This window comes from Macaca nemestrina, chromosome 16 (assembly GCF_043159975.1).
Source record: "Macaca nemestrina isolate mMacNem1 chromosome 16, mMacNem.hap1, whole genome shotgun sequence".
Taxonomy (NCBI): domain Eukaryota; kingdom Metazoa; phylum Chordata; class Mammalia; order Primates; family Cercopithecidae; genus Macaca; species Macaca nemestrina.
The window spans coordinates 94,118,539-94,141,885 of record NC_092140.1 but is presented as its reverse complement, the minus strand read 5'-3'; the positions used below and the strand labels follow the sequence as shown (position 1 = coordinate 94,141,885).

Genomic DNA, 23,347 nt, shown 5'->3' with positions numbered 1-23,347 from the left:
TTGGGAACTGCTGACTTAAAGCCCTCCTGCTTCCTGCCCCTTATTCATTGGAGAGACTACAGCTTCTTGCTCACCCCAGCTTCCGATGTCATTTCCAGGACTTCAGGAGTCTTGTGTATAACCTGTACGAAATCTTTTTTCTCTCATCCTGTTAACATTCTTACCTCCAGGCATTTTCACTCTGTTCTACCCAGTGATATCTGAGGAGAGATCTGAATGAAGTGGGGGATACAATGGATATCCAGGGAGAAGAGCATTCCAGCAAAGGGAAAAACACACGCAGAGACCCTGAAGGAGGAGCAGGTTCACTTTGTCGAAGGGACAGCAAGGAAGCCAATGACCAGGTGAAATGCCATCCAATTTCCTGGCTATACCAAAACCTGATCCACAGCAGTAAGTGAACCAGGTCCAGATCCCACCTTCAGGCCCCCTACTCAGGAATTTTCCCAGGTCCCCTTTACTCCAGCCCCCACCCCTCTAACAATTCTCCTGTCATGAATATCAGTCTGTGGCCCTCACATGTCTTTACTCCCCTTTGGGGCATGTTTAAATTCCATGGGTCATTATAATCCCTCCCTTGCTGACATTCACAAGGGATGCCCTACCCCTGTCTTACTCAGCTGGTTCAACCCCAAGTCTGGTTGAACCTAAAACTGACTCTTCCCACAGCTGCACCAGAAGTGTGACATTACGAAGATGAAGATATTACTAGAATGCAAGTCACACATGTAGTGTCACACAAACAATGACACTGGTAATGTTACATTTCTAGTAATATCTTCACTACTAGAAGTGTCCTCATTACTAGAAGTGTGACACTAGTATGCGACTGCAACCAGGAAAGTCTCAAATCTCAACACTATCGGACAATCTTGTAATACACTTATGCCCTTCCTGATCATTTCAATTTCCTAATGCCTGAGACAGTTATTTCTCGTATTTTCCTCTCTCCTCAGCATCCTGTCTCAGCTGATGGCTTTGCTTCATAATTCATTGAGTAAACAAATGAGTCTCACCTTCCCCACCAAAAATATACTTATCTTTAGCCCTATATTCTAGGTGCTTCATCCTTTTCTAATCAAAGGAATATCACTGCTCCCCTCAAGGGCCAATTGCTCCACTGGCGCTCTGGACCCCATCTCTGCTGCCTGTTCAAGGGCTTTGCTCCTGCAGGCATTCCCCTCTCTGCTCTGCCATCAGCTTCTCTAAATGATTCCCTTTAATACACCAACATACTCAGTGCCTCCCCTTTCCCCAAATGCCGTTCTACCTATCACCAGTTTCTCTGCTTTCTTACAGCAAAACATCTAGGAAGTACTACTTCTCTTCACTATTTGGACTTAACACTGCTTCCATCCACACCATTCCATGGAAACTTCTCTCTTCAACCTCACCCGTCACCTCCATGCTGCCAAATCCAATGGACCTGTCGTCACCTTTCTCGACCTCCCAGCAGGATTTGACTCAGTTGACTTTCCTTCCTTCTGGAAATACTGTTTCTTCTTCATTTTCATCTCCTCATCCTCTTCCTATCCCTCTTGAGCTCACCTTTCATCTAACCTCTAAGTTCCTGCTACTCCAAGTATAGTCTGGGGCACCAGCAGCATTGATGGCATCTGGGAGCTTCCTAGATTTGCAGTCTCAGACCCCAGACCTACTGAATCAGAATCTTCATTTAACAAGCTCACCCAGTGACTCCTGGGATGTTAAGGTTTTAGAATCATTGCTCTAAGTGTTGGTATGCCCCCAGAGCCCTGTGTTGTACTCCCTTCTTTCCCGCTTCTGTGAAACTGTATTTTTAAATTTTTTTATTTCCATAGGTTGTTGGGGAACAGGTGGTGTTTGGTTACATTAGTCAGTTAATTAGTGGTGATTTGTGAGATTTTGGTGCAGGTGATTCCATCCAGGCCCATGGTTTTAAAAACTATTTATCTCCAAATCTATCCCTAACTCTGACTTACCTCCTAAATTCCAGATACATATACCCAGTAGGCTACATGACATCTCCATTTGGATGTCTCCAGCACTTCAGACTTATGTTGAAAACAGAAGCCCTTCCCCACATTACTAAATAGATCCACTAAAATAAGAGGTAAATGTATCGAGCCCTCAAAGTGACAGGCACTAATTATTCTAAGTGATGAACATGCCTCAACTCCTTTAGTTCCTATCTCTTGGTGGTGTGAGGACTATCATCATCTCCATTTTACAGATAGGTAAACTGAGGGGTAGAGAGTGACTTGCCCAAAATTATCTCTTAAGTACGGCAACCAGGATTTGCAGGTAGGTAACCTGACCCCAGAACATGCCTCCTACCTGGAATAGCTCTCAATTCCATTCACCCTACAGCTCAAAGCACAATATTAAGAGTCATTGTTTATTTCCTCCATCTTCCACTGCCAGCCCTGCACATTTTCAAACATGACCTTAAACCCATGCATTTCTCTTCCTCTCCCTGGCCACCACCCTTGTCCAAGCCATCAGTTTGCTCATGTGTTCATTAACCTCCCAACCGGTCTCCCTCTAAAGTGAGCTTTTTGAACTGAGAATGTGTCTGCACTGTTGAAAGCCCCTCATGGGCTGTCATTTGCTTAAACATGGCCTTGAGAACCCTTTGTGATCAGAGCCCCGTCTTCTGCAGCCTCATCCCCCACGTCAGCGCCAGGGGGATCCTATTCCTCAGCCCCTCAAGGCCTTTGCTCCTGCTGTTCCCTTAGATCAAAACCATCTTCTCCCAGCTCCCTTCATCCTGCAGGTGTCAATCTCATGTCACCTCTTCCCAGCCACCTTGTCTAAAAGATTACTCTCATAGCACCCTGTTTCCTTCATGGCATTTATCACATTCTGAACTTGAGAAGTATAAATGTAATTGTGAAAGCATGAAGCAAGTCCTACTCTACCTGGTTTAAATCCTGGCACTCTGCTCTGGCCTCTGTGTGCCTCCATCTCCTCAGCTATGAAAAGCTACAGTAGCTCCTGCTTCATATGGCTGCTGTGGGGAGTTACAGCAATGCACGGCACATGCTAAAGGCTGCCTCAGCATTTGCTATAGTTGTGCATACTTGAAGGAAGGACCTTGCCCCTTCATCATCTCTATATATAACACTTAGAACCAGTGCTTAGAACATCCGACTTACACAAATTTGTCAAAAGAATGGCTATTTTTCTTCATTAGTTCCCCTTCATATAAGTGACAGTATCTACCATTTCCCAATGCCATATATTGATGTTTTCACACTAGGATCACCAATTAATGTGGCTTCATGGTCTAGTGCACATGCATTTATTTTATTCTATTCACATTGTACAATTGTTACACAACCTACAAAAAGTACAAAAGCCTAGCCGTTTTCCAATGCCAGGTCAGAGCCAAGCTGCAAAAAGGGAATACAGCACAGTCAGTTACAAGAAGAGCTCAGAGGTCCTGTACAAGTCACACTGTACAAGTTACATCACATGTTTAAAGCTGTAAATATTGCCACAGGAGAATCTCTTGTCTTTGCAGCGACCACACAGTTCTTGTCGATGAGGCCTCCTTAGATCGATGTGTCTTTTCTTTTGAGGACAGGAACAATGAGACTTTGAGCAGGTCTTTAGGAAACAAGGAAGAGTTTGGACACTAAATGATCGGTTTAGTGTTTCAAATGTAATCCTCAAATCACAGTACTGCTCCCTATTACCCTGTCCCTGAAATCTTCATCCTCTGAGTCCTACACGAAGGCCAAGACCAAGTTGTACAAAATTACTTGTATCATATTAAATGTCAAATATATTTTCAAGATGATCACAGAAGATATTCAAGAGAATACTGTGGAGCCAATCAAGACAACATAATGTAAAAGAAGAATTTAAGAGTTTTGTAGAATTTCTTCACTCTGTAGATTTTTATATTTGTAGCTGAACCAGTCAAGGCAACATAGTGTAAGAGAAAAAAATTAATCAAGAGTTTTATAGAGTTTCTTCACTATGCAGATTTTTAGATTTGTAGGCAGGTCAGGGTGAGTGGCAGTGGGTAGGAATTAAGTGAACATTTAAAAAAGACTAGAGCGGATGTTCTCAACCAGGGGTGATTTTACTCCATCTCCAACCCCAGTGGATATTTGGCAATGTCTGAATATATTTTGGGTTGTTAAAACTGGGAGAGAGGGGTATTCTGGAGGAAACTAATGTTTATTTCCAGTCGTGCCTAATCTTTACTAGGATATAAAACAGTGCCTTTCGACCATTATCTCATTTCTGTCTTCCAATAATTAAAACTAATATCCTATGGAAACTGGTACATTACCCTGGTTCCATCCCCCCAACCCTGCCAATCTTTGACATTGATAATCACTGTTCTATTTTCTACATGTCCCATAGCCACACGGAATAAGTCAAGATGTACTTTTTTTTTTTTTGGAGACGGAGTCTCACTCTGTCTCCCAGTCTGGATGGAGTGCAGTGGTAAGATCTTGGCTCACTGCAACCTCCATCTCCTGGGTTCAAGCAATTGTCCCTGCCTCAGCTTCGTGAGTAGCTGGAATTACAGGCACTCACCACTAGGCCCAGCTAATTTTTGTATTTTTTAGTAGAGATGGGGTTTCACCATGTTGGCCACGCTGGTCTTAAATGCCTGACCTGAGGTGATCTGTCCGCCTTGGCCTCCCAAAGTGCTGGGAATACAGGCGTGAGCCACCACGCCTGGCCAAGATGTACCTTTTTGTATTGTGAAAATAGACATTTTTATTATTCTAATTGCAGTCTTAAACATGATTTAATCAAACTGTTCTGTTGAAGAATATGCCTCCTTATAAGAAAATTCTAACAAGTAAAACTCACATGGTGTTTACTATGTGCCTAGCACTCTCTTAAGCACTTTATATATATGAATTCATTTAATTCTCACAAATCCTTACAAAGAAAGGCTCAATAAAATAAGGATTTACCCCTAAAGGTATATTTCTGCTTCTGGAAATGGTGGATTAGGTAATTCTTTTTTTTTTTTTTTTTTTTTTTTGAGACGGAGTCTAGCTCTGTTGCCCAGGCTGGAGTGCAGTGGCCGGATCTCAGCTCACTGCAAGCCCCGCCTCCCGGGTTCACGCCATTCTCCTGCCTCAGCCTCCCGAGTAGCTGGGAGTACAGGCGCCCGCCACCTCGCCCGGCTAATTTTTTTTGTATTTTAGTAGAGACGGGGTTTCACCGTGTTAGCCAGGATGGTCTCGATCTCCTGAACTCGTGGATCCGCCCGTCTCGGCCTCCCAAAGTGCTGGGATTACAGGCTTGAGCCACCGCGCCCGGCCGGATTAGGTAATTCTAACTAAGTCTCCTGGATGACTACAAAAGCTGAGCTAAAAATAACTATTTGGATCACTGAGAAATTATCAGAGCATTAGAGATGAAAACTCAGAAATAGGTGAGTGCTTGATATCTGGGACTGTTTACTCTCACTATAGATTTTTCACATGTAATAGCTAGCACTCAATCAATAATAACTAGGTACTGTATATGAGGAGACAGAACAACATACTTGAAAGCCAAGAGGACAGCAATAGACTCACAGGGTATTGAGTTAATGGAGTTCTCTGACACAGATTTTAAAATCACTAAGTGCTAATATGTTCAAGGAAATAAAACTAATATTTCCAGCAGAAAAATTGAAGTTTTCTTCTAAAGAAATAAAAATTCTGGAACAGAAAAATACAACAAATAAAATCAATAGTTCAATGGATGTTTTAATCACAGATTAAAAAGAGCTGCGATGAGAAATGGAAGATGGTTTAGTAGATAATATTCAGCCTAAAGCAAGAAGAGCTAAAAGCATAGAAAATATAGATAAGCACATAAGAGACAGAAAGAAATATGGTGCAAAGGTCTAGTATGAGTAATTGGAAGAAAGAAGGAATAGGAGCAGAAGTAACATTTGAAAAGATAACAGTTGATAATTTCTCAAAAGGACTTAAAATCTTTAAGCTGCAGTTTCAAGAAACACTGTGAAACTCAAGCAGGACAATTACAAAGAGACTACAACTAGGCATATCATTGTAAAACTGCTGAAAAACCAAGGCAAAGAGAAGTAAGCAAATTTAAGAAGGGGAAAGAGAAGAGAAGATTACTTCAAAAGAGATGCAGTAAGAGCTACGTTGTTTCATAGAAACAATGAAATTCAGATCCTTAAAGGGCAGAAAGAACTATTTCCAACCTAGAAATTCTATGCCCAGTGAAAATATCTCTTAAAAAGGTATCCAAGGCTGGGCATGATGGTTCATGCCTATAATCCCAGTACTTTGGGAGGCCGAGGCAGGTGGATAACCTGAGGTCAGGAGTTCGAGACAAGCCTGGCCAACACGGAGAAACCCCGTCTATACTAAAAATACAAAAATTAGCTGGGCGTGGTGGCATGCGCCTGTAGTCCCAGCTACTGGGAAGGCTGAGGCAGGAGAATCACTTGAACTCAGGAGGCAGAGGTTGCAGTGAGCCGAGATCATGCCACTGTGAGACGAGATCATGCCACTCCAGAGGTTGCAGTGAGCTGAGATCATGCCACTCCAGCCTGGGTGATGGAGCAAGACTCTATCTCAAAAAAAAAATATATATATATATATATATATATCCGGACAAAATAGAATTTGTCACCTCCAGACCAATACTATGGAAAACATTAAATTTCAAGTCAAAGGAAAGTGGCCCTAGAAACAAGAAGATACAAAGAATAACAGAAATAATGTGTAGCTAAAACTAAATGAATACTGAGTATACACAACAATCTTATAAAATTTTAAATATAAGTAAAATAAGTATACAATAATAGCATATAAGTTAGGATGTAGTTAGAGTGTTCTGGAGTCATTGCATTGTCTGTGAAAGGCAAGATTAGGCCAAGCACAGTGGCTCACGCCTGTAATCCCAACACTTTGGGAGGCCGAGGCGCGTGGATCATGAGGTCAGGAGTTTGAGACCAGCCTGGCCAACATAGTGAAACCCTGTCTCTACTAAAAAAAAAAAAATTAGCCAGGCGTGGTGGTGGTGGGCGCCTATAGTCCCAGCTACTTGGGAGGCTGAGGGAGGAGAATCACTTGAACCCGGGAGGCGGAGCTTGTAGTGAACCAAGATTGCACCTGCACCACTGCACTCCAGCCTGGGCGACACAGCAAGGCTGTCTCAAAAAAAAAAAAAAAAAAACGCAAGATTAACAATTTAGACTTTGACAAGTCAGACAGTCATGTTTTTTCTATGGTAACCATCAAAAGGACATTAAAAAATGATAGAAAGGAAAATGAAATATTAAAAAAATTCAAGTGAACACAAGAGAAAAGAAAAAGGGGTGGAGTAAAAAGAAAATACATTTAAACCCAGTTTAATAAGTAGTTATATCGAATATCAGACTGAGAATGTCAGACTAGAAAATCAGAGGATGAATCACTTATAAGCTAGTTTTCAAAATATCATATATTTTATTTATTTATTTATTTATTTTTGAGATGGAGTCTTGCTCCGTCACCCAGGCTGGAGTGTAGTGGCACCATCTCAGCTCACTGCAACCTCCACCTCCCATGTTCAAGCAATTTTTCTGCCTCAGCTTCCTGAGTAGCTGGGACTACAGGTGCCCGCCACCACGCCCGGCTAATTTTTGTATTTTTAGTAGAGATGGGGTTTCACCATATTGGCCAGGCTGTTCTCAAACTCCTGACCTCATGATCCGCCCACCTCGGCCTCCCAAAGTGCTGGGATTACAGGCATGAGCCACCACGCCCGGCCCATTTATTTCTACTAATTATAGAAAAAGAAGAAATATTGTTAACTAAGGACTTAGATTTAAAAACATATTGATTACAAAAAGCAAGTTAAGGATCTCACCCAATTCTGTGAATTTCTAAACATTGGAGACACCATAGAATCCAGTCAGAGCTCTGATACTATCCATCTAAACTTGGGAAAGTTATTTTTGAACTTAGCGTTCAGATCTATAAAATGGAAATAACATCTCCCACAAAGATTAGATGACAGGAGGTAATGCATGTAAAGCACTATCTCAAAATGTGGCATGTAGTAAACAATTAATAGCAGTTACCTTTTACATTACTACATTCTAACTATGCCGAGGGTGTCAGAGGACAAACACACACACACCCCATAAGGCAACTTGAAATAGTGAATCTTCCCCTCTTTCCCTTCCAAAAAGATGCAAACTAGAATTTATGCTTCCATTTTTCTAAAATATAACATTTCAAACATACAGAACACTCCTATACCAATATCCAGCTATATCAAATCCTAACATTTTGTCACAGAGGCTTCATTTTAGGAATGAAATATTATAGACACAATGGAAGTGTTTCATATGCTCACCTGACATTGGATTGCTTCTACTCGATAAGGGTTAAAACTCTTTTGGCATTTACAACAGAGTTGTTTGAAATAAACCTAAAGAGAAATATGTTTTTTTCAAAATACAAGCTTTTATACATACCCACACCCTGCAGAGGCTCCCAGTTCTTAATTTCAGTAATCCATTCCCTTGCCTTGTATCTTGCTTTTACCAACCTCTACCCTTGAGGTTTCAAGGTATACTAGTTCTTACTAATCACTTTTTCTTTGAATCTAATTTTCCTTACCCGTAAAATTGGAATAATAACCTCCGCCTCCTGGGTTCAAGCGATTCTCCTGCCTCACCCTCCCGAGTAGCTGGGATTACAGGTGCCCGCCACCACACCTGGCTAATTTATTGTCTTTTTAGTAGAGACTGGGTTTTGCCATGTTGGCCAAGCTGGTCTCGAACTCCTGACCTTAAATGATCCACCCGCTTCGGCCTCCCAAAGTGCTGGAATTACAAGCCTGAGCCACTGCACCCAGCTGGAATACCATTATTAATACTTACTTTTTCCATAGTTCTGAAAACTCCCCAATAATGTACACCAAATACCACAGTAGATACTCAATGGGAAGTGGCTGTCATACTTTTTGTCCTTGTCTTTTAGCTCTTACATGTTTCATTTTTCAGTATTTCCCGGCTTAAACTTTAAATTACTTGTGGTTACCTATCAATACCACCTGCTTTCAAGGTTTTGTGCAATTTCCTGTGCACATTTTCCCCCTGCCTTGCTTGGTGAACTCTTCCTCCTATTTATTCTGTAAAATCCTGCTTGGACATCAAGCTGTCTTCCCTAAGACAGGGCTAATCCCCTCCTTCCTGTGCTATCTCTGTACTGCTTCCATATGAAGGATGCTACTGCACGTATTGCCAAATTACATTTTGTTTCCATCACTCCTATCAAAATAAATTCCTTGAGAACGAGTTCTATGTTTTGTTCTTTGTATCCTAGTGCCTTGGAATGTTTGAATTAAACTCGTTTTTCTTCTGGCAAGAGAAGGAAGTAAATTCAACTTCAACTTTAAAAATCTATTCCCTCTCTAGGTCTCTAGTAAATAGCTCGTGTGAGAAGTCAGGTTTTCATCCGGAACTCAATGCCTCTTTGCCCTCTCTCTCCACAGTCCTTTGGCCAGTAAGGCAATTTCTAAACAGGCGATAGCACAGGGCGTTCGCACTCAAATGCAATAATATCGGGCCATGTAGACTGTTGCAAAACGAGGTGCACAGGGCGAGGAAAAGAAGAGGAAGCCTCAGGGGCAGCCTGCTGTTCTCAGTCTCAAACAAGGGTCTCTAATGACCAGAGCCTACGGGATTCATGAAGATAAAGAAATGCAGAATTTAATGTGAAGTCTTTTCCAATCCTAATATGTTGGCAATTAAATTAGGAAGGGGGCAAAGGAAACCCTAGGCGTAGCCTAAGTCTCTTACAGGCAAATCTTTCCAGTAAGTTTTTTCACTTATTGCTCCACCTTGTGGACAAACAGTGGAAATTTCCTAGCGCTAAGGCCCAGACCTATTCCAAGCACACCAACTAAAAAACGGTTACAAAAACTTCCAGTGTACACAAGGACAAAAGCTCATCTAAGTAACCTGACATTTTGTCAACTATAACGCCAGAGTATGGTTCGGAAACTCAGATCCGATTCAGTTCCATTCGTTCACTGAGCACTTCCGGTACACTTGGCACTGGTGATGCCACCAAGATCAAGAGAAGACTGTGACAGTCATGCTCCCTCAGGAATCAGATTCTTCCTCGCTTAACGTCTGTGCCCACCCCATCCTCCTCTCACCTCCTACTCATTTTACTTACCTTGTTCGTTCCGGAAATGCACCACACGTAAGCACTCTCCCACCTGGTCTTACAATCTTTACAGTGAAAATAGCCATATTTGGGTTCCAAAAACTGAAAAGAAAGAAGAAAAGTACTTTACTGTCATGCAGGGGGAAAAAAGCCAGATCCTTCTTTATGACTTTGTATAAGGAAAAAAAAAAATGACTTCTTTAACCTCACTTGTATCTATTCTCAAGACTACTGCATTAATTCAGTTTCTCATCTCTCATAAAGATTACTCTGGGATTCTTTTTGCTGCCGTCTTTGGTACTTTTCCAATCCATTTTCCACAATGCTACCGGCACAATCTTCCCAAAACGAAAGTCTGATTTCATATATCACAGACTCGAAGCCCTTCTTCGTCTCCAAACCCCCCAGTAGCAGTAGTTGCCAGACTGTTGGTTTTCACAGGCTTAGTTGGGTTGGCACCTATTTTACCAAAACTTACCAAACATACAGGCCACGTGAAATGCATATTTTCAGAGCTCCCTCTCCTTCACCAAGTACGTGGAACAACAGAGAGAAGATTTTGCTCTTATTGCCCCCATAGATGGAAAAGGAGGGAGAGGATGGGGCAGGTCGAGGACTAAGAAGAGGGAACAGAGGATCCACCTGGAAGTTGGGCCTCCGGAGAGGCTCCGTGGCGGCGTCTCCCGGCACCTGCTTGCTCTTCGTTTCCTGAGGGCACAGGGCGTCTTTCTCCCCCGATTCCTCCGGCTGCCCAGGTTTCTCCGGCCTGTCAGCTTCTGACCTCGGTGGTGATGGCTGCGGCTGGCTGGCCTCCTCAGGGCCTGGGAGCGCCTTGCTCTCCGCGTGGTCCCCATCTCTCCGCAGGCGGATCAAGCTCCTGCGGCCGGTGCCGGGCGAAGTGACCCCGCAAGCTGGCAGGGCCTCCCGGGGGTCTCTGCCGTCCCAGGGGGAGCAGCTGCTGAGGGTGCGAGGCCCCAGCGAGCACTGCACAGCCTTGTCCACCCGCGGGCTCACCTGCACGCCCACCTCCTTGGTGTTGGGCTTGCACAGCCGCGGGCTCAGGCTGGGGTTCATCTGGGAGAGGATGGCCTTAAGCTGCGCCCTCTTGTAAGGGTCCATGCAGTAGTCAGGGGCGTTCGCGGGTACCAGCAGCCCTGGCCTGGCCAGAAAAGTGGGGGGACCCATATTTTGCCTCCAGTCGGGCTGTTTGTGCCCTGAGAGTCCAGGCTGGCCCAAAGGCACTGTGTTTCCATAACCCTGGTACAAGCCATAGGGAACACGGACAAAGCGCTCCATCCGCTCAGCAGGTGCTAAGGCGCAGCCTAATATCCTAGCCAGTTTGTTTGTGTCCTTATTTTGCCTTCCTCCTTCATCCGCCCCTTCTTTCTCCTGATCAGGTTCGTTCAGATTCATTCCTGGCTTTTCCATTTATTTCAGATTCTAATGGGAGCTGCCGCCTATTACCCTGATTGAGGGAGAGAAGCTCTATCTACAGATGTCTAATTGCCACCTGATTCCTACCTAATTGCTTTTCCCTACCTCTTCAATTCACTGCTCAGGGAATCTTTTTTTCAAAGCTGTTTTTCATTTCCAGCTTATTCACACATTTGCTTTAATTAATGATTAATTCATATATTCCTGTAGTGACCATTCTAAAGATCCTTTGTAAGGTAATGTGGTAATGTTAGGTAATATTTTAAGGTACAGCCATTATGGACAACAGTATGAGGTTCCTTTAAAAAAGTAAATAGAAGTACCAGATAATCCAGCAATCCCACCACTGGGTATTTACCCAAAGGAAATGAAATCAATACCCTGAAGAGATACCTTCACTTCCTTGTTCGTTGTAGCATTACGCACATTAGCCACGTTATGGAAACAACCTAAGTGTCTGTTAACAGATGAATGGATAGAGAAATTGTGGCACGTATTTATACAATGGAATATTATTCAGCCTTAAAACAGGAGATCCTGGCTGGGCGCAGTGGCTCTCACCTGTAATCCCAGCAGCTTAGGAGGCCAAGGCAGGTGGATTCACCCGAGGTCAGGAGTTCGAGACTAACCTGGCCAACATGGTGAAACCCTGCCTCTAATAAAAATACAAAACTCAGCCGGGTGTGGTGGCATGCTCCTGTAAGCCCAGCTACTCGGGAGGTTGAGGCTGGAGAATTGCCTGAACCCAGTAGGCGAAGGTTGCAGTGAGCTGAGATCACGCCACTGCACTCCAGTCTGGGCAACAGAGACAGCAAGACTCCATCTCAAAAAACAAACAAACAAACAAAAACAGGAGATCCTGCCATTTGCAACAACATGGGTGAAACTGGGGGACATTATGCTAAGTGAAATAAGCCAGATAGAAAACTACTGCATAAACTCACTGATATGTGGAATCTGAAAAAGTCAAATACATAGAAGCAGAAAGTAGAAGGGTGGTTACCAGGGACAGGAAGTTGGGAGGGATGGAGAGAGACTGATCAGAGCCTAAAATGTTACAGTTAGGTAGAATGAACAAGTCTAGAGATCTAATTTACAGCATAATGACTATGGTACTGTATTTTATACTGGAAATTTTCAAAGAGAGATTTCAGGTCCTCTCACCGCACACAAAAGAAAGGTAATTATGTGAAGAGATGGATATGTTAATTGCTTGACTGTAGTAATCATCTCACTATGAACATATATCAAAATATGTCATGCACATTAAATATATACAACTTTTAGGAAATAATGGTTTTTGGGGTTGTTGTTTGTTTGCTTGTTTGAAATGGAGTCTCCTCGCTCTGTCTCCCAGGCGGGAGTGCAGTGACATGATCTCGGCTCACTGCAATCTCCACCTCCTGGGTTCAAGCGATTCTCCCATCTCAGCCTCCCGAGCAGCTGGGATTACAGGCACATGCCACCACACCCAGTGAATTTTTTGTATTTTTAGTAGAGATGGGGTTTCATCATGTTGGCCAGGTTGGTTTTGAACTCCTGACCTCAGGTGATCTGTCCACCTCAGCCTCCCAAAGTGCTGTAATTACAGGCGCGAGCCACCATGCCCAGCCGGAAATAATGTTTTTAATAAAAATTAAAGCATATTGTAAATTGAATACAAATAGTACATTGAGCAGCTGCACTAGAAGATAATAAGTAAGAAAGTCTATTATGGTAGAGCTAATGAGTGGCAAGTCCCCGGTACAAAGAGAACAAGAAACATAAAGGTATAGGGGGGTGTACATAATGAGAGAAAATGTATTTCTGAGACTTGTGTGAAACGCCACGGGTTCTCACTAGCCCACTCCTAGTGAGACACCCTTCCCCCCAAAAAAGGGGACAAAGCAAATTGTTCTGATTTATAGGGTGAATAAATCACAGGTTAGTTAAGTGTATGAAGTCAAACAGACTAGAATTCAAACCTGGGCCTTACTACCAGGCACATTACTTAACTACTTGATTCAGCATCCTCATCTGACAATACTGACCGATTTATAGGATTATTGTAAGATTAAACACGGTATTGCTTGAAAACCCAAAGCAGAATGCCTAACTCATAAAATGTTCGGTAAGTGGTAGCTGTTATTAGTAAGGATCACAGACGTATTTCTTTGCGAATTACAGCAAAAGCTTTAGAATCTATCTGCATTAGTAAGGTTTCCTGCTACAGCTAAGGATTACTGATTATCAAACTAACATGGTCCTTAAGGAACCAAGTGGAGCCCATCCTTTTTCTAATCCAAGGTTGCTTCTGTTTACTGCTCAAGCACCTTCTGGAAGCAGCAAAGCCCCCATAGGAGTAACTCTCACTTACTGAATCCATTTGAAGGCTTTGTAGGTCTTACAACAAACCCTATTCAGCCTTGTATTAGGCATGTTACAGAACCAACGAATTCAGAGATCAAGTCAGGTCTTCCAGTTCAGCCTACAAGGAAGACAGGTGATCCGAATCCTAAGAATCCAAAAGATGGGCCGGGCGCAGTAGCTCACGCCTGTAATCCCAGCGGTTTGGGAGGCCGAGGCAGGCGGATCACCTGAGGTCGGGAGTTCGAGACCAGCCTGACCAACATGGAGAAACCCAGTCTCTACTAAAAATACAAAATTAGCCGGGCGTGGTGGCGCATGCCTGTAGTCCCAGCTGCTCGGGAGGCTGAGGCAGGAGAATCGCTTGATCCCGACAGGCGGAAGTTGCGGTGAGCCGAGATCGCGCCACTGCACTCCTGCCTGGGCAGCAAGAGCGAAACTCCGTCTCGAAAAAAAAAAAAAAAAAAAAAAGAATGCAAAAGATACTACCAAGGCCTGCGGAGCGAGGTACCTAACACTTCATGAGCGAGTTAAGATGGGTTTCACAATTTTTCAAGCTTGGAAGTCTTGAACACCTGCTACCCAATAGCAGCACAGCTACAGGAACTAAAATCTGGTTTCAAATAACAGCCCCGCCCACTACCACGAAGTGAAGTCATCCGCAACCACACACCGACCACTGTAAGCTTTTGTAAGACTGGCTCGCTTTAGGGAACAGGTCTTGAGAGAACATCTCTTTTAAGGTCAGAACAAAGGTCTTTCAAAGGTCCCAGGTCGTGTGCCGAAGGCGCCCACCCAAACATGACCTAGAGCAAAAAGAAAGGGATGGGGGACTTGGAGTAGGCATAGGGGCGGCCCCTCCAAGCAGGGTGGTCTGGGACTCTTAAGGGTCAGCGAGAAGAGAACACACACTCCAGCTCCCGCTTTGATCGGTCCGATACTGACGGCTGTGATGCCTGACAAGGAATTAACTTTCGCCACACTGAGAAACACCCGCGCGGCCCAGCCAGACCTGACTTCCGGGTGGTGCGTGTGCTGCGTGCCGCGTCACGGCGTCACGTGGCCAGCGCGGGCTTGTGGCGCGAGCTTCTGAAATCAGGCGGCAGAGGTGGAACTGCTGTGGCTCTGCTGCGCCTCGGGTCTCTTTTGCGGCGGTGGGTCGCCGCCGCGAGAAGCCTGAGCGGACAGATTTGTGACCGGCGCGGTTTTTGTCAGTCTACTCCCGCCAAAAAAGAGCTGCACCTCTGGAGCGGGTTAGTGGTGGGGGAGGGGGGGTGGAGACGGGCGCGTCTTCCTCAGTCCCAGTCCAGCGTGGTGGGGGAGCGCCTCACGCCCCGGGTCGCAGCCGCGGCCTCTTGTCCTTTTGTCTCTGCCAACCCCCACTCAGGCCTGAGGGAAAGGTCCTTGTCCCGAAGGCAAGTTTTGGCCAAATTCGAGCCCCGTCCCTTCCCTGGGTCTCCGTTTCCCGCCTCCAGCCCGGCCTTTGGGCTCCGCCTTGCACTCAAAGGCTTACCTCCCTCCCAGCTGTCCCAGATATCGCCATCTGAAATTTCTTTAATTGGAAACACGATCACTTTAACGGAATATTGCTGTTTGAGGGAAGTGTTTTACAGCGGCTGGGCACCCTGCATCCGCCTTACTCAAGCCCCCGGTAGTCGCTGTATTCCGAAGACAGGCTGACGGGAATTATCAGGCGGCGTTGTTCTCTAACAGGAGCCCTCTGTCCCCACTAGCTACGCGTCACTGCTTAGCGTGATTGAAACTAAATCGTATGAAAATCCTCTTCTCTAGTCGCACTAGCCACGTTTCGAGTGCTTCATGTGGCTAGTGGCACCTGTTTGGACAGCACGACTGTAAAATGTTCCCAACCTCACAGTAAGCTGTTATCGTTCCAGGAGCTGGGACTGAATTTCAGATAAATTTTCCAGCGCTTCTGATTTTTACCTCGGTCACATATTAAGGAATGCATCCCTGTGTAAGTGCATTTTGGTCTTCTGTTTTGCAGACTGACTTACCAGGCGTTGGAGGAATATTGTAGGTAAAAATGTCTATTGGATCCAAAGAGAGGCCAACATTTTTTGAAATTTTTAAGACACGCTGCAACAAAGCAGGTATTGAAAATTTTTATATAACTTTATAAATTACGCCGAGAAATTGTTTTCTAAAAAATGCTTGCTAAAAACCCAATACGTCACAGTTTTGCTTAGAACCATAAACTGTTCCTTATGTATGCATAAATCCAGTTAACAACATAATCATCGTTTGCAGGTCAACCAGATGATAAATATAGAGCCTCTAGTGGATAAAGAGGAAACTGGCCCCTTGACTAGCAGTAGGAAGAATTACTAATAAATCAGAAGCATTAATGTTACTTTATGGCAGAAGTTGTCCAAGTTTTTGGTTTCAGTACTCCTTATACTCTTAAAAATGATCTAGGACCCCCGGAGTCCTTTTGTTTATGTAGCTTACCATATTAGAAATTTAAAACTAAGAATTTAGGGCCGGGCACGGTGGCTCACGCCTGTAATCCCAGCACTTTGGGAGGTCGAGGTGGGCGGATCACTTGAGGCCAGGAGTTCAAGACCAGCCTGGCCAACATGGTGAAATCCTGTCTCTACTAAAAATACAAAAAATTTGCTGGGCGTGGTGGCCCGTGCCTGTAATCCCAGCTACTCAGGAGGCAGAGGCAGAGGCAGGAGAATCGCTTGAACCCCTGAGGCGGAGGTTGCAGTGAGCCAAGATCTGGCCATTGCACTCCAGCCTGGCCACATAGCGTGACTCTGTTTAAAAAAAAAAAAAAAAAAAAAAAACTAAGAACTGAAAGTTATTAATTTACTTGAAAATAATGAAAGCTAACCCATTGCATATTATCACAATATTCTTAGGAAAAATAACTTTTTGAAAACAAGTTGAGTGGAATAATTTTTACGTTTTTGCAGTTCTCTTTAATGTCTGGCTAAATAGAGATAGCTGGATTCACTTATCTGAGTCAAATCTGTTATTTTGGTAGAAGTATATGAAAAAAATTAACCTCACACAGCTAGATAGTTGAAAAAAGGAATATTTTAATAGTCTTCAGTTACTTGGTATTTTTCCTTGTACTTTGCATAGATTTTTCAAAGATCTAATAGATATACCATAGGTCTTTCCATGGTGCAACATCGTGCAGTGATTATTTGGAAGATAGTGACATTCTGAATTATACAAAGTTTCCAAATGTTAATACATTGCATTAAACAGTATTTTAAAAATGACATTCATTAACATCACCATGGATCTCAGAACAGTCTTTTAAGATTGGGTAGAAATGAGCCACTGGAAATTCTAATTTTCATTTGAAACTCTGATTTCCTTGCAGCAACAAGCTCACTTCATTGATTTGTGAGAAAATGTCTACCAAATTATTTAAGTTGAAATAACTTACTTTGTCAGCCGTTCTTTCAAGTAAAAATGACTTTTCATTGAAAAAATTGCTTGTTCAGATCACAGCTCAATACATGAGTGCTTTTCTAGACGCTATTGTACTTTAACATGCAGAAATGCTTTATGTATGCTTCCTATTTTGTCAGATTATTAAAAGACGTGCTAAAGCATTGAGCTTTAAAATTAATTTTTACTGCTTCATTGAGACATTCTTATGTTAAACTGGCATCATTATTTTTTTTTTTAATAAGGACACACAGTGGTAAGGAATATAATGACTACTAGTGTTAGTTTGGTGCCACTGCCGTAACTCATGCAAATATGCCAGCAGTTTTATCCAGCATCATCTTTGCACTGTTGATACAAATGTCAACATCATGAAAAGGGGAAATGATTCCATAGTGTTATTATGAAAGTAGTTTGGAACTGTAATGGTAGAGGGTGGATAGCTCATAATACAAATTTGTCATTTCCCTTTAAGAGAGAATTCCCATGTTATGTGAGAGTCCACATGTGCCTCATACCCGTAGATTTGCCACATCTTGTGTACTCTTCAGAATTATTTGAATTTTATCTGTGGAATGTATTCTTTTTTTTTTTTTCTTTTTTGAAACGGAGTGTTGCTCTGTTGCCCAGGCTGGAGTGCAGTGACGTGATCTCGGCTCACTGCAAGCTCCGCCTCCCAGGTTCACGCCATTCTCCTGCCTCAGCCTCCTTAGTGGCTGGGACTACAGGCGCCTGCCACCACGCTCGGCTAATTTTTTGTATTTTTAGTAAAGATGGAGTTTCAATGTGTTAGCAAGGTTGGTCTCGATCTTCTGACCTTGTGATCCGCCCACCTTGGCCTCCCAAAGTGTTGGAATTACAGGTGTGAGCCACCGCACCTGGCCGAATTTTATCTGTGGCGTGTATTCTTAATGTGAATAGTTTTTTATTCCGAACCGTGAATAATAAGAAAATAAATAAAATTTAATTAAATGAAAATAAAAACTAATATATACAGCTTTTATTAATATAGTTAAATGCCATCTTGTCACTTTTGTGAACTCTTGTTACACCTTTCTATAGATTCACAAGAGAATGGATTAATGATCTTGTTTAATTAATATGCCTTAACGAAAGTAATCCATAGTCAAGATCTTAAGCATTTTTTTCCTTATTACGATCTTTAACTGTTCTGGGTCATAAATTTGTCTGTCACTGGTTAAAACTAAGGTGGGATTTTTTTTTTTTTTAAATAGATTTAGGACCAATAAGTCTTAATTGGTTTGAAGAACTTTCTTCAGAAGCTGCACCCTATAATTCTGAACCTGCAGAAGACTCTGAACATAAAAACAACAATTATGAACCAAACCTATTTAAAACTCCACAAAGGAAACCCTCTTATAATCAGCTGGCTTCAACTCCAATAATATTCAAAGATCAAGGGCTGACTCTGCCACTGTACCAATCTCCTGTAAAAGAATTAGATACATTCAGATTAGACTTAGGTAAGTAATGCGATATGGTAGACTGGGGAGAACTATAGGAATTCAGGCAAACCTGTGTTAAAATCGTAGCTCATTGATTAATTGTATCATGCTGGGCAAATCAATCTCTCTGGCCTCACTTTCCTCACTCGAAAAATGGAGACGATGACAATAATGTCTCATAGCTTTGGATTAAATTAAATAATGTAGGTACATAGTAAAAGTTCTTTCTCATCCCTCCTTTGATAAGTTTGCCAACTGAGATTTGCTGAATTATGTCTTTCTTATGTGAAAAACACCTAGGACTTGTTTTGCTGTTAATTAAACTATATTTCTTCAGGCTATCGGAGAGGACAGAGATTATTTTACCAATATACTGTAAGTATCATGATTTGGGAGGAGTTTCCCTGGCGTAGGTGCTGCATGTTTCTAAGCAATTATGTGATAAGATTATACATTCAGTCATTCAGATAATTATTACCTACTTGACATAAGTAATGAACTTTCCCTTTTCTTCAGAGTATTAATGTGTAGGAAGGGGAACAAAGAGTACGCAGATAAAGTATAGTGTAAGGTTGAATGTAGTATGTGCCAAGAGAAAAATATAAAAAAATATAATGATAGTTGAGAAGAAAAAGCAAATAGTATTGGGCAGAGTTAGGCAATTATTCCTTTGAGCTGAACCTTGAAGGATAGGTGAGATTAAGAAATTTGAAGATGTGGTAGAGTGATAATGTTCTAGGCAGAGGTAACAACAAGAGGAAGAATATGTAGTTTGTTCAGGAAATAGCAAGTAATTCAGGTTGACTTTGGTTGTTTTGTGTCTGAAAGGGACCAATAGACAAGGCAAAAAGGCAGACTAAAGACAGGCATTGAATGCCAAGCTAAAGAAATTGAATTTATTTGGTTGGTTGTTGAGCAGAGAAATCACATGCAAATTTGATCATGCTACTTATTGTGTCAAACCTTTGATCATCTCCCTTTGTCCTTACAGCAAAATCTAAACTTGATATGACTTTCAAGTTCCTTTGTGATCAGGCCCCTGATTTACACTCTTGGCTCAGCTTGCCATATTCATCCCCTCACCTATCTTTATTTACCATTCATTCCTACTGAATTTCTTTTCATTTTCAAAACCACCATGCTCTCTGGCTCTTTATACATATTGTTACCTCTACCCACAACTTACCTTCTTCTTCCCTATTTTTTTGTCTAGCTAATTTGCGTGCTCATCTTTCCGATTTTGGCTTATTTCTGCTTCTGAGAAATACTTCCTGTCTGCTCTCATTGAGCTTCTAGTGAAGGAGACATACATAAGCAATGCTTTGAAAGAAATTCATGGCAATAGGGAGTGCATATACAAAGAGAATATAGGTAATGGGCAAATATTTTCATGTATGTTATTGGATACCAAGTATACATAGGATTCAGTAAACATTTGCAGAGTATTAGTATTATTTGCTTTGGAAAGCCTAATGATCAAACAGCAGTCTTTGGAGATAACATTTTTCAAAATGTCATGCCTGTGCCATTAGAATCTTCTAGAGTGCTCGTTGAAAGGGCAGATTCCAGGCCCCACTCTGAATCTCTTGATTTATGATTTCTGGAAATGATGCCTATGAGTCTACATTTTAAACTACCTGAATGATCCCTATAGAAAAGAAAGGCTGGAGGTAGGCAGATCAGTTAGGGGATGTGTAATGGTCTAGGTGATAGAGACAAGTGTCTGAATTACAGTAATAACAGTGAACGTAGATGTGGGAGATAAAACTATAGAACTCGGCCGGGCGCGGTGGCTCACGCCTGTAATCCCAGCACTTTGGGAGGCCGAGGCGGGCGGATCATCCTGGCTAACAGGATGAAACCCTGTCTCTACTAAAAATACAAAAAGTTAGCCAGGTGTGGTGGTGGGCGCCTGTAGTCCCAGCTACTCGGGAGGCTGAGGCAGGAGAATGACGTGAACCCAGGAGGCGGAGCTTGCAGTGAGCCGAGATCACGCCACTGCACTCCAGCCTGGGCGACAGAGCAAGACTCCGTCTCAAAAAAAAAAAAAAACTATAGGACTCTACAGTAGTCTAGATATGGAGGATTCAAAAAAAGGAACAAATGACAGGGCAAAGCATAGTTAGAACACAGTAGTAACAGTCATAGAAATGGATAAGGGAGTCATCCATTCAGCAAATACTTACTGCTTACTTGTGCCTGGCAACCTGCTCGGCATTAAGGATACAAATGTGAATAAGATGTCCTTTGACCTCTAAGTACTCAGTCTTGTAAGCATGTCTTGTAAACACATCTAAGTACTCAGTCTTGTGAGCACATCTTGGTTGCCTCCATAAAAATAAATATACTAGTGTGATATAAGAGCATGTACTAAGTGCATGAAAAGTGAACAGCCGTCTCTCTAGTTGGTCAGAAAAAGCTCCATGAAGCAGTTTTTGCTGAATCTTGAAAGATATACCTAAGGTCAAATGGCTAAGTTTTTAATTATAACCTGCTAGAATTGATCTATAACCAAGGAAGGATAGTAAGGAATTAATAAGGCCACTCTCAACTCCCTGCAAAGGAGTTAACTTTTTGAAGTCTATAATACATAAATCTGCTGACTAGTCTCTTGAGACCTTTTGCTTTTAAATTTACTTGAGATTCAGTATTGAAAAGTAAGAGTAATAGACTTAAACTGTGCTTTTCAACCGGCTTTGTTCATTTCTGACATGTAATATATTATTTTTTAAAAAATTATTCCTGAAGTTCTATGAGGAATTGTGCTGTTTCTGCCTCTCAGCAGTCCTTCGTTTTGCATTAAATCATACGCATTTCTCTTACCATTCTTCACCTTATTAATGAGATCTTCAGGTTATTTGTGAAATGTTTATTTGGTAATTAACTTTTTTTCACCTAGTTCATTTTTTTACCTTTTTTTTTTTTAATAGCAAGGTTTCTTTTCATTGTTGAACTAAAATGGATGTGTTATTATTAACTGAACTCCTTAGTTTACATTAGAGTTCACCCTTTGTATGGTTCTATGGATTTTGACAAACGTATAATGTCATATATCTACCATTATGGCATTATACCGAATAGTTTTGCTGCCCTAAAAATCTCTTGAGTTCCACTTGCTCACCCATCCTTCCTCCTGAGCCCCTGGCAGCCACTGATCTTTTTATTGTTTGTGTAGTTTTGCCTTTTCCAGAATGTCATGTAGTTGCAATCATACAGAATATAGCATTTTCAGACTGGCTTCTTTCACTTAGGAATATGCTGAGACCGGCTCCATTGTAGAGACCCTAACTCAGCAGTGCTAGAGGAATTAAAGACACACACACAGAAATAGAGCAGTGTGGAGTGGGAAATCAGGGGTCTCAGCAGCCTTCAGAGCTGAGAGCCTGAACACAGATTTACCTACACATTTATTGACAGCAAGCTAGTGATAAGCATTGTTTCTATAGATTATAGATTAACTAAAAGTATTCCTTGGGGGAAATAAAGGGATGGGCTGAAGTAAAGGGATGGGTCTGGCTAGTTATCTGCAGCAGGAGCATGTCCTTAAGGCACAGATCTTTCATGCTATTGTCTGTGGTTTAAGAATGTCTTTAGCGGTTTTCCGCCCTGGGTGGGCCAGGTGTTCCTTGCCCTCATTCCAGTAAATGCACAACCTTCCAGCGTAGGTGTCATGGCCATCAGGAACATGTCACAGTGCTGCAGAGATTTTGTTTATGGCCAGTTTTGGGGCCAGTTTATGGCCAGATTTGGGGGCCTGTTCCCAACAGCAATATGTGTTTAAGTTCTTCCATGTCTTTTAATGATTTCATGCTGAATAATACTCCATCGTATTGATGTACCACAGCTTGTTTATCCATTCATCTATTGAAGGACATCTTGGCTGCTTCCAAATTTTGGCAATTATGAATAATGCTGGTATAAACATTCACAAACAGGTTTTTGTGTGAACATATTTTCACCTCATTTTGGTTCACACCAACGAGCACGATTGTGGGATAATATAGTAAGAGTATGTTTAGTTTTATGAGAAACTACAAGCTGTCTTCCAAAGTAGCTCTTCCATTTTGTATTCCCACCAGCAGTGAATGAGAGTTCTTGTTGCTCACATCCCCACCAGCATTTGGTGTGTCCGTGTTTTGAATTCTAGCCATTCTAATAAGTGTGTAGTGGTATCTCATTGTTTGTTTTATTTTTTAAAGTCAATTTCCTTTCAAGAATTAGCTACTTTTTAGTATCTTTAATTAAAAATCTCATTAGAGAAGGTCGTGGGATATTTTGTTGAAGTGGGGTTTTTAAATTACACATACATTTGCTTTATTAATGATTATGTCTAGTCCATGTTAAATTGAAAAATGAGAATATAATGAGACATTTATGCTGCTGCAAATAGTTTTATATTTGGTCTTCGCGTTATTTTAGTAACATTGATAGAGCTTATTTTTCTCAAAAGCTAAGTTAGAGATTATAGGACCAACCAAAGCAACTATTTTCTAAGAGTAATAATAAGTGCCTCAGGTGCCAAAT

The 23,347-nt window shown here is 42.1% G+C and overlaps 2 protein-coding genes across 2 annotated transcripts in view; one reads left to right on the top strand and one right to left on the bottom strand.

The window, feature by feature from the left end:
• Positions 1 to 3,419: 3,419 nt before the first annotated feature.
• LOC105485987 (zygote arrest 1 like) lies at positions 3,420 to 11,628 on the bottom strand. Its single transcript, XM_011748625.3, has 4 exons — positions 10,791 to 11,628; positions 10,158 to 10,250; positions 8,326 to 8,400; positions 3,420 to 3,591 (listed from the first exon to the last, which is right to left on the bottom strand). Exons 1-4 carry the CDS (start codon positions 11,574 to 11,576, stop codon positions 3,448 to 3,450), a joined length of 1,098 nt encoding a protein of 365 aa, XP_011746927.2. The 5' UTR covers positions 11,577 to 11,628; the 3' UTR covers positions 3,420 to 3,447.
• A 3,352-nt stretch (positions 11,629 to 14,980) lies between these two features.
• LOC105485994 (BRCA2 DNA repair associated) overlaps positions 14,981 to 23,347 on the top strand; it is an 88,828-nt gene continuing 80,461 nt past the window's right edge. The window contains exons 1-3 of the mRNA XM_011748633.3: positions 14,981 to 15,181; positions 15,934 to 16,039; positions 18,593 to 18,841. Coding sequence (XP_011746935.2) covers positions 15,973 to 16,039; positions 18,593 to 18,841 — 316 coding nt within the window. The 5' untranslated portion in view covers positions 14,981 to 15,181; positions 15,934 to 15,972. The remainder of the gene's footprint in view (positions 15,182 to 15,933; positions 16,040 to 18,592; positions 18,842 to 23,347) is intronic.

What these genes read in the sequence shown, in the direction of transcription:
- LOC105485987 (XM_011748625.3), bottom strand. Translation starts at nt 11,576, where the DNA reads ATGGAAAAGCCAGGAATGAATCTGAACGAACCTGATCAGGAGAAAGAA. An exon ending in TCCGGAGGCCCAACTTCCAG is followed by an intron (nt 10,251 to 10,790) that starts GTGGATCCTCTG and finishes CTTTCTTTTCAG; the next exon opens with TTTTTGGAACCCAAATATGG. An exon ending in GCATTTCCGGAACGAACAAG is followed by an intron (nt 8,401 to 10,157) that starts GTAAGTAAAATG and finishes ATTTCTCTTTAG; the next exon opens with GTTTATTTCAAACAACTCTG.